This window comes from Nicotiana attenuata, unplaced genomic scaffold (genome assembly GCF_001879085.1).
Source record: "Nicotiana attenuata strain UT unplaced genomic scaffold, NIATTr2, whole genome shotgun sequence".
Lineage (NCBI taxonomy): Eukaryota > Viridiplantae > Streptophyta > Magnoliopsida > Solanales > Solanaceae > Nicotiana > Nicotiana attenuata.
In genome coordinates this window covers 139,358-155,101 of record NW_017672161.1, presented here as the reverse complement: position 1 = coordinate 155,101, position 15,744 = coordinate 139,358, and the positions used below count along the sequence as shown (strand labels likewise).

Here is a 15,744-nt window from a genome sequence, read left to right as displayed (position 1 = left end):
ACTCTGAACAATAAAATAATCCCTACTCAAGTTTTTGTCACTTTAATTGAAAAAACTCTTTAACCCATAAATCCACATACACATATCTTTCGGGGGTAGAAAAGGGGTGTGACAATACTAACTTTCCAACAGAAGCTATGTTCCACAGTTTGCGGTTCTTGATATTCAGCCCACCTTGATTCTTAGGTCGAATACTTTCTCCCAGGCTACTAAAGGTATCCTCTTCTTCTCTGTAGTGCTTCCCCATAAGAAATTCCTACATTTCTTATCTACTTCCTTCAGCACACTTTGTGGGAGGATGAACACTGCCCCCAAAAAGTTATGTAGTGAAAATAGTACAGACAGAACCACCTGTAGCCTCCCTGCATAAGGAAGGTGCCTATTTAATATTGTGTCCAGCTTCTCAATGATCTTCACACATAGCTAGTGATAGTCCATTTTACTCCACCTCTTTGGGGATAATGTGAGACCAAGGTATCTCATAGGAAATGTGCCACTCGAGTAGCATGTGATGTCCAACAATTTCTGTTTTAGCTCATCATCTACTCCTGCAATATATATGCTTGACTTGTCTGTATTTGCCTTCAGACCTGTAGTCTCTGAGAAGTGTCTAAGTGCTTCCGTTATTCTCCTTACAACTGCCTCATTCCCTTTGCAAAACAACATTAAATCATCTGCAAATGTCAGGTGAGTGAGTTGTTGTTCCTTGCACATTGGGTGGTATTTAAAATCTGGCAGTTGGCTCATCCTCTTTAGGATCCTAGATAGATATTCTATCACCATAACAAAGAGCAGTGGGGATAATCCTTGTCTTAGACCCCTCTTCCCCTCAAAATAGCCATATCCCTCCCCATTAACCTTCACTGAGAACTTTGTTGTTAGACATGCCATGATCATCTGAATAAACTTTGGAGGAAAGCCATAACCCTTTAACATTTCTTCAATGAACTCCCATTGTACCATATCATACGCCTTCCTTAAGTCGATCTTCATTAGACATAGTTTATTTTTTATTTTTGGTATATGCTCATGTAAAGAAAATAACTTGCTTTAAATAATGCCTACATTTATGATATTGGGCGTGCAAGCTCATTGTTGTTGGCTGTTGCAATATGCTTTTATAGGAGAATAGAAGTGTTTGGCTATCTCATCAGAATATGTATAAGAATCTTATCGATAGTAGCTATTTCAATCATATGAATTGAATTTTGAAAAAATATTTAAGAGATTTGACATGAATACTTCTCATTCTTTATAAATAGTTATTAATATAACTATTCGATTTTATTAGATCCATATTATCTTACTCTCTTAGTTTCAAAAAGAATGGATATTTTACTTGGGAAATCAAATAAGGTTTTTCTTAACCATATTTTTTTGCAAATAATATTAAAATATTTTGAATTGTTAAATTGACTTGTAGAACTTCTTATGTAGTTTCTTAAATTTTATTTAAAAAAGTTAAAGAATCTATGTCCAAAATTCACACAAGGATTTAATCAATTTGATCCTGTACTCCGAAAATGTTCAAACAAATTGAAATAGAAGTATACGATATAACCGAATAACCATAAAATCAAATCGAAAAGAAAAAAATTCGGACCAAACCAAATTTACTTTGGTTTGAATTGGATGATATTTTTTTCAAAATCAAAAACTGAAAAGAGAAACAAAATAATGCAAAAGCAAACCAAAAATGGTATGCACCCAAACAAGTTAGGGTCGGAATATGAATTCTCACTAACCACATTACTCGACTAAATTTCATCTCATAACATGAATCAACACTCTGATGCAAATACTTTATTTCTTTTTCCTGGGATACCCCATAGTCCCAACAATGGAGCTATAGGTGGAATATGTTATTGAATAGAAAAATTATTACAAAATGCATTTGAACGCATTAGACCATATCTTGCTGCAAGTAACATATAGTAATCCTAACTTACGTAACAAAGAGACCATACACTAACTAAAAAAAGAAAGATGTATGTTTTCCCAACTCTAATGTAAGGAAATGAAGCTGTTACATCTAAAAGCTTCCTGACTTGAGTAGGTAATTCAGTAAAGCTATTGAAGAACAGATAATGTTGCATCTCAAATCCACTACTGAAGGAGAATCAAGAAAGATGTCATGGACATAAATAATAAAAAAATTAACTTTTTTTACAAGTTCGTTGAAATTGAACTTTTTTTACAAGTTTGTTGAAATTGCAGCCATCTCTATCCAAATGGCTTGTTCATTCTACATCTCTCAATTCTATTCGATATTTTAACACGATATCTGAGCTAAAAAGACTAAAAACCTGAAGTATAAATTAGCAGTGAGCAGTAAGCATTACTTCAGATGAAAATGGCATTATGCATTTTGCAGAACATTTTACCAACACGTGCACACACATAGGAGTCCTTTCCTGGGCAAAATTACAACAGTTCTTCACCCATTATCTGCAAGCCGCTTCAAGAAATCAAAACCAGCTGGCAGTCGCCACATTGTTTCGAATAGTTTTAGCATAAACAACGGTAACTCGGCAGAAGGCTTCAAAGATGAAGACCTTTGTAACTGCCCAAATCATAAAGAACCTAGGACCAAAGAAGGCTTAATGCGTAAATCATCTTTAACATTACATCTTTGTGCCGCTTTCTGTGTTTCCCAACTGTTTTTGGAGTTGAAGACAGAGTGCTGACACATCACAAAGCAACTTCTGGTATTGGCATACAGGTAATGCCTCATGAGATATTTGACTGGGGTGCACTAGTAAATTTTGGAGTTGCATACATAGCATCGATGCCTTTCCATCATTTTCACATGATTTAGCAATTAACTGAAGCAGTGTACAGCTTTGCTCCGGAGGAGCAAGTAACTGTGGTGGAACAGGGGGAACAAGGAAAGGATGTTGGAGTAGTTGAGGAATCCTCCATCTTTCATTTCGGTCCCATGCTAGACACTTCTTCATAAGATCAAGTAGCCAGGGGTTGGACAAAGGTTCATATGTGATTTCATGGTTTGGATCTGTTATAACTTTGAATTTCGCCCAGAAAGTTTTGTATTCTGCAAAGGGTGTTCTCCCATAAACCATTTGGTAAAGGATACATCCTAACGACCAGATATCAGAGGGCCGACCACATTTAATGGTATTGCCATTTGCATCTGTCTCATTACACATAAAGGCTTCAGGGGACATGTAGCTTAAAGTACCCACCTGTATAAGAATTAACATCCACTAAGAAAGCAAGGATGAAGTTGACATTGTTGATAACCATATTTTTATCTTCCTTTGGAAGTACACTTATCTTTTAGCTGCCGGGGTGAGGCAATCAGATGCATTCCATGTAAATCATAAAGCAAAAGAGTGGAATACCTGCGAATCACGTTGGATGTTGGTTGTGTCACTCATTATAGCCTTCGCTATACCAAAATCAATCAGCTTTAGTGAGCCTCTGACAAGAAGGAAATTAGCTGGCTTTAGGTCTGAGTGGACTATCCGTTCCTCATGTATGGTGTTAACAGCAAGAAGTATTTGCTGCAAAGTATGTTAAGAACTTTTGAGTGCAATTCAAAAATATTAAACTTTTACCAGATTCACAAAACCACATAATGTACTACATACAACAGTAGAAAATGAGAATAAGTATTGGTCTTACTTTGAATTATAAGCTTTTGTTGAGGGCGAACAACAACAACAACAACTCGGTATAGAGGTGGGTATTGAAAGATTGTCTTTCAGTACCAAAAAAAACCATAAACCAAAAAGGTTTGCAGATTGAGATAGAAAAAGCAATGATCTCAATTTTTTGAAAAGCAACTGACTAAAGTTCCTTTGTTCTGTTGTTTATTGCATTTGCTTATGACATACAGGAACAGACTCCAAAATTGGACTGTGTTTAAGTGATGGCCAGTCTCAGATAAGGCATTTTGCCCTAGGTCTGTCTCTAGGTTTGTGAATTTAAGTTGAATATGGAATTGCATACACCGTAAAATTGATAGAACAGAGTGAATAAAATGGGGAATGGATCAACTTTCCACCATTCATTTTGAAGGAGTGCTTGGCAAAAATTTCCCCTTTATTTCTCTTTTTCTTCCTCCATTTCCAACCAACACAGGCAAGCTCATATTTTCCATTCCTAATTTTCAGTTTTCATTGTCCAGCACCTTTAACCGCCCTTACCCAACTCCTAAAAAAAGAAAAGAAAGAGGAGACAAACAAACTAAGAAAAGTGGAAAGGCCATTAATGCACATTGATTTGCTGTTGGGTGGTGTTTCCCTCAGAATAGCCCACATTACCAAGTCAGTAGAGCTTTATCTCATATCCCCTGTCAATTTACTTCCATGCATAGACCCCAAAGGCCTGAACATTTTTCAAACACAGCAAAGCTGTATTGTTGACAAAACTCTGTTTCAAAGTCCAACGACACAAAATTTCAGACTGAAAATCCCTTCTCTTTACAGCTAATATAGATGGGGAAAATGTCCTCCTGCATCACCAGTTCACCTCTAAATCATAATGCTCAAATGAATTGCAGCTTCAAACACATGGCAAGAAATTAAAGAAAGACGACCAGGAAGAAGAAGAAGAAGATAGCACGTTCAGGATAAACAAATTTGCTTTTGATATATTTCTGATGTGTGATTATAAAAGAGTTTATTTAATAGTGATGAAGAAAGTGAATGTGATAACATTAACAAGATGATGCTTTCTCTTCAAGGAAACTTAAGTGAGATTATTAGGGTTTATTTAGTAGTGATGAAGAAGAGACTATTCTGTAGCATCATCTTCCTTCCTTGCCACCCTTCTCCGACTGGTATTTGCCCCTGTTTCAGTACTAGAAAAATCATAAACAATGTTGGAAGAGACCCAAAATATCGATAGAGGGCATCTGGGGATTCAAAGTAAGAGAATTTCCTTGGAAATTTTTCTTAAGTTTCTGGAAGGTAAAAATTTTCATCAAATAAACTCAGAAAACCATCAAATTCACAGGTAAAAAATGGGGAAGGAAAGGGAATTAAGGAAAAATGTATGTCGTAAACACGTGGCACTCAAATAAAGCCTCAGAGAGAAGGTTTCCGCTGTTATCTTGATTGTTTTATTCTCCATGCGCATGCCATATGTGGTTTCAGGGGGGCAATAGTTCCACTTTCACAAGTTAGGGTTGTGTAAAAGGAAGTCGCTAAGAAAAGATTTGTAAAAGAATTTTCGTACAAGTTTAGGGGGTAAAGTATATACTAAAGTCATTAATATTGAATGCCGAAGTAAGATAGATGCAAGGGAATAGAAGAATTGGTTACAAGTTTATCATAAGACGAGAAATAAGTACACCTGTTAGCTAAAAAAGTAAAACTTATTCACTTTGACTCAGAACAGGAAAAATTTAGGACCTGGAATTATTAAAGGAACAACTTAAGTTTAGGACAAGGAATCCACAGTAAAGTTAGGTCACGACAGCAACTCCATAATGATTTCTAACTGCAGTTAAAGGCGAAAAATAGAAGGAAATGACCTGCCAGTAAAATCGAAGCCAGTTTTCATCTATAATTGAATCCGGGTCATCTAGTTCCTTCCATTTTTGAGATAGCATATGAGCCAAATCAATTTCACCGTATTCGAGAACCATGTATATGTATCCGTCTTCTTTGACTCTGCTTTCATTATTACTCATTGAACCATTCATGACTTCATCTAGTAACCTCTTATCTGTGACCTAACAACAAAACGGACGTCAGTATTTGCTCAAAAACTAAACTGCAGATATCGAAAACCCCAGATAGTGACCCCCAACACCAAAGACAGGCACATGAAATTCTAGCCTCATCAGTAAGCCTATACTTTAGGTTGAGTAGCTAAGTTAGCAATTTAAACACAATAATACCTAGAAATAATCAATCATTCTGTGTCAACCCAGCTTTTGTTTAATAACCCCATAAGATTTTAACTCTTCAAGACAAGGAGATCTGTCTATCAGCTTTTTAAAACTGTAGCTACTACTACATTACAGACTGAATGTTCTGAGTTAAAATCAAGAGAATCATCATGAATATTATGTAAATATTTTCCTAACGATTACATTATGGTCAAGAAAATCATTGAGATATATGCCATAATATTTTCAATCCTGGGAATTAGGAAACTTTATGCTCATAATTACTATATAAGGAGCGCTAGTGTTCATTATAAACTAATTTCAAAAGAAGTGTTTTTTCTCTTTTTCTATCTTCTCATCCTTGTGTAGTTATCATCTCCCCTATGGAGCTGCGAAAGTCTCAACATGGAAATGTCCATTTCCAGATTGGACATTCATATAGCAGCACAAAAAACTTAACCACTCCCTCCATTTTAATTTATGTGAGACAGTTTGACTTGGCACAAAGTCAAAGAAAATAATGTGGCTATAAAAGCTTCTCATTAAGGGTAAAATGAAAAGTATAAAGATTGTTTCCAATATCATTTTTTTGTAATGGACTAATAAAGAAAGTGTGTCATACAAATTGAAATGGAGGGAGTATAAGTTTTCTAGAACGTACACCAATAGTGATATGTATGAGAAAAAGAAATTTATAGCTTTATTTGAAACTAGCTTTCTGATTCCAGCATGTTTAAGTTTAACGTGGTCAATCCCAGGTGTATTCAACTTGTACACTATGAAGATAAGTTATGTGGGAACTGATATAGAATTAGCATCCTTGAATTTTCTAGTTCTCACTTTGATCAGTACTAGTCTATGAAGTTAAGGAATTCAAAAACATGTTCCCAGAGTGCCACCCTCTCCCCCTAAACTAAAAGCTCTTTTTTAATCTAATAAAGTTCCCAAATGCCTAAGTAATCTTATCAATCCAATGGTGAAGAATTATTGGATGATGTTCAATGTTGGATGATCTGCTTCACTTAAAGAAAAAATTTATTCTTCTTTCTTTTTCTGTTTAGAAGACAATTAACACACGAAACTAGCTTGAACTGTGGAGAAGCATTCCAGAAAGCAAGTGAATAAGTAGCAGAGAGACTACATATATGCACTGTAAAGTTTAGCCAACATAAGAAGAGCAAAGTTGTAAGGAGATTAGACGGGACTGTAGTGTCTAAGAGCAAACAATTCGAAGACTAGGCTTGAGATTCGAAGAGAATGGTATGATAGGCGAAGATGTAAGTAACACATAGTCAATATAGGATGATTGGAATGGAGAAATTCTATCGTAAAGTTATGTGATAGGAAGATACCTACCAAAGTAAAATCAAGTATTATCAAAACACTAGTAAGACCGACAATGTTATATGGGATGACTGTTCGGCCTCTAAGATCCAACATATGCACAAGATGTGTGTTGCACAAATATGGATGTCAAGATAGATATGCAGTGATACAAGATTAGAAATTATCACAGTCGGCAGACACACGTGGAGGATAAATGAGCAGAGAGAAGGTTGCTTGAGAAGCTTTTTTTCTTTTGGTAAAAGGTAAGGTAGCTTGAGATGGTTTGATCATGTTCTACGTTCACCTCCAAATGCACTGGTTTGAGGTGTGAAACTATGGTGATTGAAGGTGCTAAAAAGGGATGAGATAAACCTAAAATCACATGGAAGGAGATTATCCTAAGAGAACTACAATCTCTTGGAATCCATGCAAGCTTAGTGGGGATACCAATTAGTTGGGATTAAAGCCTAGTCATGTAGATAGTCTTACGTTAGATCAAATATCCATTAGGAGACTTTAATCTCATTAGAGTTCGTACTGCAGTAGTAGAAAATGTAGAGAACTAGTGTTAGAAAGCCTAAGTTATAGATTAGTATCAGATTGAGACGAGTTTGAATGAGTGACATGGATAGTGAGAATTCATCCAGTGGCCCTAGGTAGTTGGGATTGAGGGGCAGTTGTTGTTTACTTTTTAAGCATTTTTAAATTACGCAGCTTTTCCTAGAGGCTAGAGGTAATCCTAGGCAAATCCAACTGCTGTTACTTTTTCTGTCAGCATGTTCACTGATGAGCAACTACCATCGCCCTCCTGTTGGCTACAGAATGTTTTCAATTGTTTCACCTATGAAATAACCACCTAATTTTGATTTTGTTTCCCTGATCTTTTCAACTAGAACATAAGCCAACCCCAGTAAACTTATCATTTTCGAAAGAAATCTTAAATGCCAATGCAAAGTACAAACCTCATAGTCAATTAGTTGAATAATGTTGTTCTTGCCCTTCAGTCTCTTTAAATACTCAATTTCCTGACAAAACCCATATGAAGTAGCATAGTCACGACCTTTAAGCTTGATTTTCTTCAAAGCATAAATTGAGCAATCTGATGCAATGACTTTATGGACCTCACTACTTCCACCACTACCTATCTTTCCAAGCCTTTGGTAATGCTTTCCATTAACTTTGAAAAAAGTATCAGGATCATAACTTTTTTTACGAGAAGAAGATGGCGCCTTACTGCCTATGCTTTTTTCTTCCTTTTTAGACTTAGAAGGTTCCAACTTCACATTGGAAGATGAAACTTTTGACAAGGGAGCTTCTGATTGTATATCGGTGACACATTCTTTGGCTGAGTTATCTTCAAGAGGGGAAGTATCTTTAGGCATGTCACCTGTAATCGGCATACTACTCTTTTGTCCTTCAGCCAAATTAGGTCTCTTAGATTCTGAATCAGTTTCATTGGTAGAACTAGCTACTGCCACAGCAGTCTGATCAACAGAAAATCTGTTTTCATGCTTTGGAAAAGGATATGACGGCTGCATCTGATGTTCAGATTTAAGTTTAGGTTCCCCCAGAGACTCCATAGAGTTGCTCGTTAGATGAGGTTGGGAACAATAGGTTGTTGAGTTTAGCATGGGAGCAGATGTGGAGTTTATCAATGTTGTCGTAGTGCAAGATGACCCAACGACTGAAGCTTGAGTCATAGGATGGCTCAAATCACTCCGTAAGAAGTTCCTGAATTGGTGAATCTGATCTGCAGCTCCTAATGTTCTATTTGCCAATAGAGAAGAATTCCCATTACCATCCACATCTGTGCTTTGGATATTTTGATCTCTCAAGACTTGGCTAGCAGCAGTCACAGCCTCCATCTGATTGCCTACATCCCAATCCATTTCTGCCAATGTAAGTGAATTCACATGAGATAACAAGCACTGTTCTAGTGACTGTTTGGTCATTGACACCTGCATAAAGCATATAACGTATGTACTATAATCTGCAAACTACTAAACTGACCTAGTTTACAGAGTAGATTAGCCAGTAAGACATCCTTTAGTTTGATAGATAAGCACTAAACAGATTATTCAGTCGATGAAATATGCAAAAGCTCAAGATATGTCTAACAGAAAAGATGGTCATATGCAGTGAAGTTAGAGGAGTTCATAAATGAAGCATACTATCATTACCCTGCGACTTGGAAGAGCTATCAGCAGCAAAATGGACCCTCTTCTGCCCTTCAGCCAATAAAATATGTTCACACTCTGTAACCGAGGAAGCAGCTGTGATGTTGCTTCTACGACCAGTAAAGGATCTTGGTTGATCTCTCAAACTGTTGAAAGAATTATAATTCTCTTCATGTGCATCCACAGTGGAACCATATTCTGAAGGTGGCATCGCATCCTCTTGAGCTTCTACATTAACAGAGCCAATGTTCTTTGGTTGTGAAATACATTCCATTAGTCTGTGACTCAGAGAAATCTCATCTTGGGTCTTCTTTGTATCAAGTGCACAATCTCTATTCAAAGTAGAGCCTTTTGAGGCTCCCCGCTGAGGAGCCACCGATCTCCTTGGCATAAGAACATTTGACTGCATTGTACCTAAAGAATTCTTATGTTAGATCTCTTGGCTTTTAAAGTTGTCTTTGAGTGGTGAATCAGAATTGCCAAGCTCCAAAATTTTGGGAGAAAGGAAAAAGACAAAATAGGACAAACCAAAACATAAAAGAAAAGAGAAAAGCTCTTGGAAGCCCAACTTTAGCTGAACAGAAAGCAATTTCCAAAAAGAATAAAACAAACATGAAACAGATGCATTTAAAATGGGAAAGGAGAACTTAAGTATGGTCAGAAAAGGTACTGCAAGATGATCAAATCGTTGCTGGGTGGTGAAATTTATAGTGATAAGATAAGGGGAAAGCAGAAGTAATCAATATAACAATATATGTGGTAGTTTAATTGGAAATGATGACTATGATGCCAATCATTGGAAAATAAGTGCCAGCCAAAAAGCACCATTGCTTTTATAGTTTCTAGCATGCTCATTAGCAGAAGGTTCCACTTTCAAGTGAAACATTTAGAAAGAGAATGAAAATGCATATGCATCAGGACGACAAGCAGTATGAGGTTTATCAAAAGAGAAACAGAAAAGCCTAAGACCGTGCAAATTAATAAAATAGAAATTACGAGAGCCAAGAAGGGGATCCTAAAGTGGCAACTTTTGAACTCCCTTTGCCACTACACTAGAATTTTCTCTTATGTCTAAGGGTTCAACAGCTTACTTTTTACCCCAGAAATTGGTTTTTGCCTATTTGCACAGTATATCTTTTCCTTTCGTTTAATCTAGCTCCACTGCGCTCAATACTACAAAATTACCAAAAATTGATAGGACTTGTCACCAGCTTACACTATAGAGATAAAAAGCCCTAAAACAGCCAAAACATTAGAAAAGATAATTATCACCACAAAAAAGCCCTAAAAGTATTGGCAGCATTGAGAAATAGTTACCGAGCGGACGAGGGCGTTTGATGGCTTGAATGTGACGGATTAAATCCGATTGAGAAGATGAGGAAGACGACAGCGTCGCTGTTGTAAACGAACGGCTGACGTTGGCGGATTCTGACGGACGAATGGAAATGGGCTTAGTCCCTGCTGTTGCTGGTTGGCGTTCTAGAAGGTTCGCCGTCTCACTTTCCATTGATCAATTGCGACTTGCATTTCTCTCCAATTTGTTCGCTACAGTAGTGCACAATTCGCTGATAGAAATATCGGTACATCTCCGTACATATCCATATCCATATATATAGAAACAGAGAGAGAAATGAAAATTTAGATAGTGTTTAGTTTATGAAAATGGTGACGAATCTGTGGATCCATGAACACCATTCTGGAGAGAGAGAGAGAGAGAGAGAGAGAGAGAGAGAGAGAGAGAATCTAGAGCTTAGGTGAGAGAAAGGCTTTCTCATAAGTTCAAAATGGCTTCTTGGCGCTCCACAAAAGGGCTGCTTCCTTGCACTTTGCACCCTAGTGTCTGTCATTTTGCACTTTGCACCCTATCCATTTTATGATTTTATCTTTTAAGTTTCAACGTGTTCTATGGAGAAAATAATTCAAACGGCAAAAAATTACCCCTCAGTTATGGAAAATAGATAACTTTAACCTTCATTTGAATTTGGTCTTAAATATGTGCTTCGGCGTCGTTTGTTACAGAGATGAGGATATTAATCTTGTGGGTATAGTTAATACTGGTATAAATTTTATACCAAAATAATGGAATAGCTAACCACATGAGATATTTCACAATTATAATCTCATAGAATATCCTAAAATTGAATCACACCGTTAGTCAACTGACTCATATTTGCCTCTCAACTATAAAAAATAGAACAAATTTGCTCTCCCCGTTAAAATTTTGTCCCAAATATGGCCTTATCATTAGTTAAGAGAGTCGAATCACACCTAATTTAAGTTTAACATTAATTAAATAGAACACAAATTCAGAAAACCAAATATTTTTCATAAATAAATCATCTTTAAGAATTCAATATCAGTGAGAAGTATTTGAAAGTAAATAGAGAAATTGTAGGGCAATATTATATACAATAAATAAAAAGTTTTAATCTTACTGGAAAAACTATGATCATTGCGGTGCCCAAAACAGAAAAACTGATAAAATATTAATTTCTTTATCTTCTTTGTCCTTTATTTCTTTTAACACTTCAAATGTTTATGATTTTCTTCTTGAACTCCATTCGGTCCAAAAATAGTGGACAACTTTCAAACTATTCTAAAGAATAGGCGAAATGCATAAATAGTCCCTCCAAGTTTTTCACAACGGTCAGTTGAACACCTCAACTGATACTATTTTCAGTTAAACACTTCAAGTACTTACAAAAATTTTTCTCAAAGTTTAATAGGTTTTGCATATAATCATATAAACTCTATTCTCCCTAATTTCTTTGAAAATAATTAAATGACTATTCATAAATATTAGGAAATAATTAAAGGACTATACCTACATATTAGGAAAATAACTTAAATTACAGTTTAATCCAATGTGAAATTAGTTTTTAAAGGGTAAAAAAAGGTGAACGACATTTCGCTAAGGGCCTTCGTGCTTTTAATATAGTATAGATATATGGGTAAGACAAAGTATTTACTGGGAAATAAAAAAAAAAGAAAAAAATGAAAATTAATCTAAATGGGCAGGGCAGGGCAAAATTTTGGAACAAGGCTAAACGGGGCAGGGCAGGGCAAGTCAAAATCTTAGTGGGTCAAAGGTTGCCCTGCCACTTGAATTGTTTAACTGAAAATAGTCTCAGTTGAGGTATTCAACTGACCATTATAAACAACTTGAAGGGGCCGTTTATGTATTTTGCCTAAAGAATATGATCAATACTTGTTGGTTGGAGTTTCATGCTTTGAAATTTATTCCAATAAATATTGTACTTTCACGGGCTGTGATTATAACTGCGTGTCTATTAAAAAAAAAAGTTAACATTAGTATTCACAACTAACCTCAAGTTGCCCGTTTTTGCTCAGGGTCCATATTCACATAGCATTTTAGTAACCCACTTTAGCTTCATTGTGAGCATACTTTGTGGCCGTCAACTAATAGTTTAATCCTGAGAGAGCAGGCTAGAAGGGGAAAAAAAAGTAGAATAAGTTTTTAAAAGATATATTCAAAGTTCGCATCAATTTTTAAAATCGAGTTGTGACGACTCTAAATTCCCATCTCAAGATGTCGTAATGGCACCTAGTCTCTAAGACTAGGTAAGCCTAACATACATTAAGAATTTAATAGAATTAACAACTAAGATGATACATTTAAACTGATAGCTTTCATAATAAAACCAAACAGTTGGACAGTCACAATATCCCCAAAATCGGTGGGACCGAGTCATAAGCTCTACAGAAAATGCACTAGAAATCTCTAAATACAACTCTGTTTGAAATGAAGATAAACAGTAGTAAGGCAATAGAATAAGGTGACTCTGAGGCCTGCGAGCGTCAAACAGGTATACCTTGAAGTCTTCGAAGTAGCTAGGTTCGCTAACTGGCGTCCACACGAGTAGAAATACCTGAATCTGCACAAAAATATGCAGAAGTGTAGCATGAGTACACCACAATGGTAACCAATAAGTATCAAACCTAACCTCGGTAGATTAGTGACGAGGCCAAGTCAAGACACCTACTAGACAAAGAAAACTTAATAGAGTATAATCTTCTATATTATATTAAAAGGAGAGTAGTATGCATTGTGGTAAAGCCAAGTGGCAAGCTAAAATGAAACCACTTGGCAATTTTGTGACAACATTAATAATTAGAAATTATATATAGAAACATAATTAATGAAAGTAGTTTAATAAATCTTATACATAATCTAAATAGATCTTAGACAAATCTAATCTATATATCTATATTTAAATTTATATGTATATTTGCTTCTATATCTAATTCTATATCTATATCCACTCATAAATTTTCTTCTATTTTAGCTAGAAATATGAAGGTGAAAATTAATTAAAAACTATAATAGAAAAAAATAAAAATATATAAAGACGTAAATTGAGATAACCTATGACTATTTATACTTTAGAGTAAGTAAAATATAAAATAAAACTAAAATTTACTTAAGATATTAAAGATTTATTGAGTTTAAAAATTAAATAAATTCAAACAGCAAAATAAGATCTTACATAAAGTATACAAATTATTTATAAGCTAAGAGAAAAATTAAATAATCAGTAAAAGATATTTTAATAACAAGAATAATAAATTCATATCAATATTGATAAATCGTGCAAACGAATATTTTATACGTAAATATTACTACAACATTCAGATATAATGTGCTCAACAATTAAGAAAATATTTTTCTATGATTAATATTTGAATTGAGTTCAGTTAGTTTAAGTTTGAAAGCATAACATAATTTTTTGAAAATATGGTCCAATTAAGAAAATAGAATGATAAAAATTATTTGAATTTGAGATGAGAAGGTTTTTTAATTTTTATTTGTATTATATTAGAATGAGTGTGATAAAAATATATATTAAATTCAAACAGGCTAATAAAAATTCACATGACAATGTAATAATAGTAGGTATTGAATAATATAAAATCAAATAAAAAATAAATAGAGAAAAAAATAAAAATTCAGATTTTTTATCATAGGAAAAAGGGTAAAACTTATTTAAATTTGAGATGAGAAAGTTTTTTATATCATGATAAGAAAAGTCATAATATAAGTCCACATAACTCAAGTCTAATAGTAAAATCAAAAACTAAAAATATTGAACAATAAAAATAAATTAGAGATAATGTAAGGACATTTATAAATCATAAGTTTAGAAAATAAAATAAAGTAAATATACAATACTTAAAATATTATTAAATTTTAAATAATTTAAAATTTTCGAGCAATATTTTTAAAACAAAATTAGTTATAAGAGAACTCAATACATTTGGAACATGATAATCAAATAACTTATGTATTAATGTTTTAGACTAATTAAAAATTACAATTTAAAACAAAGTATGACATTGTTTTGGTTATAGGTAAAACATCAATATAAAAACTAATTAAAATTTATAGTAGGGAAGAGAATGTATTAAAAAAAATAGAGGTAGTGTGAGGATACTTATACTTTAAATTAATTTAAAAATAGATAAAATAAAATAATTAAATTATATTTAAAATATTACTGATAATTTAAATGATTAAAATATTTTGAATAAGAGGATAAAAGCATAAAAATATACAAAAATTTCAAGAATAAAATATTTATTTTTAATACTATTAAAAGGATAATAAGCAAGACATTAATTTAATTATAAGCTAATAAAAAATTATATGATTGTACAATAATATTAAATAATAAATAATACAATAACAATAAGAAAAGAACAAAAAAAAAGAATTTACGTAAAAATGATTTGATGAATAAGACATATTTGACTTTCAGATAGAAATAAAGTGATAGTAAAAATTTTGTTAAAGTAATATGATCTAATGTGCTCGAACAAAATAGATCACAATATGACATGTTTAGTATTCTTTAATATCGATAGCGGAACGAAATGAAAGTACTAAAATTAAGGGGTTAGGTTGCTAAAAATATATATTAAAAAAATTGGTTGTCTACTACGAGATTTAAACAATAATTTCATATCCTACTTTATAATTAAATTCTCATGTTATATAATTTTTATCTGAGAGGTTTATATTTTAAGGTTATTTTGTACATGATTCAAACAACCTACATCGTAATTTGAAATGTTTGTCCGCGCATCGCGCGGGTACTAATACTAGTATAATCTAATAACGGAAAGTAAAGAAGTAGATGGCAACAGAACAGTACAATGATATAAGGCTAACAACGGAAATTAGAGCAATAAAGGACAACTAAGAGAGAACATATCATAGGAACAACAACTCGTCAAGTACCATAAAAGTTCAAGTAACAACAAGTGAAGGAAAGACATGCAATAACTGTTCAAATCAACAAGTCTTTTCACGTAGAATGTACAACAAGAATCACAATCGAGGTACTACACCTCACTTTCACA

The 15,744-nt window shown here is 33.9% G+C and overlaps 2 protein-coding genes across 3 annotated transcripts; both read right to left on the bottom strand.

Moving 5' to 3' along the window:
• Positions 1–423: 423 nt before the first annotated feature.
• Positions 424–963, bottom strand: LOC109212124. Its single transcript, XM_019375739.1, has one exon. It carries the CDS (start codon positions 961–963, stop codon positions 424–426), a length of 540 nt encoding a protein of 179 aa, XP_019231284.1.
• Positions 964–2,088: 1,125 nt separating this feature from the next.
• Positions 2,089–11,138, bottom strand: LOC109212127 (serine/threonine-protein kinase mph1). Of its 2 annotated transcripts, none has more exons than XM_019375741.1 (6): positions 10,681–11,138; positions 9,367–9,777; positions 8,149–9,077; positions 5,501–5,701; positions 3,363–3,524; positions 2,089–3,203 (listed from the first exon to the last, which is right to left on the bottom strand). In XM_019375741.1, the coding sequence occupies exons 1-6, from the start codon at positions 10,868–10,870 to the stop codon at positions 2,625–2,627; spliced, it is 2,472 nt and encodes an 823-aa protein (XP_019231286.1). In that variant the 5' UTR covers positions 10,871–11,138; the 3' UTR covers positions 2,089–2,624. The 2 variants fall into 2 exon arrangements, with proteins under 2 accessions (XP_019231286.1, XP_019231287.1); XM_019375742.1 differs by having other exon boundaries at positions 8,149–9,059.
• Between the last annotated feature and the right edge of the window lie 4,606 nt (positions 11,139–15,744).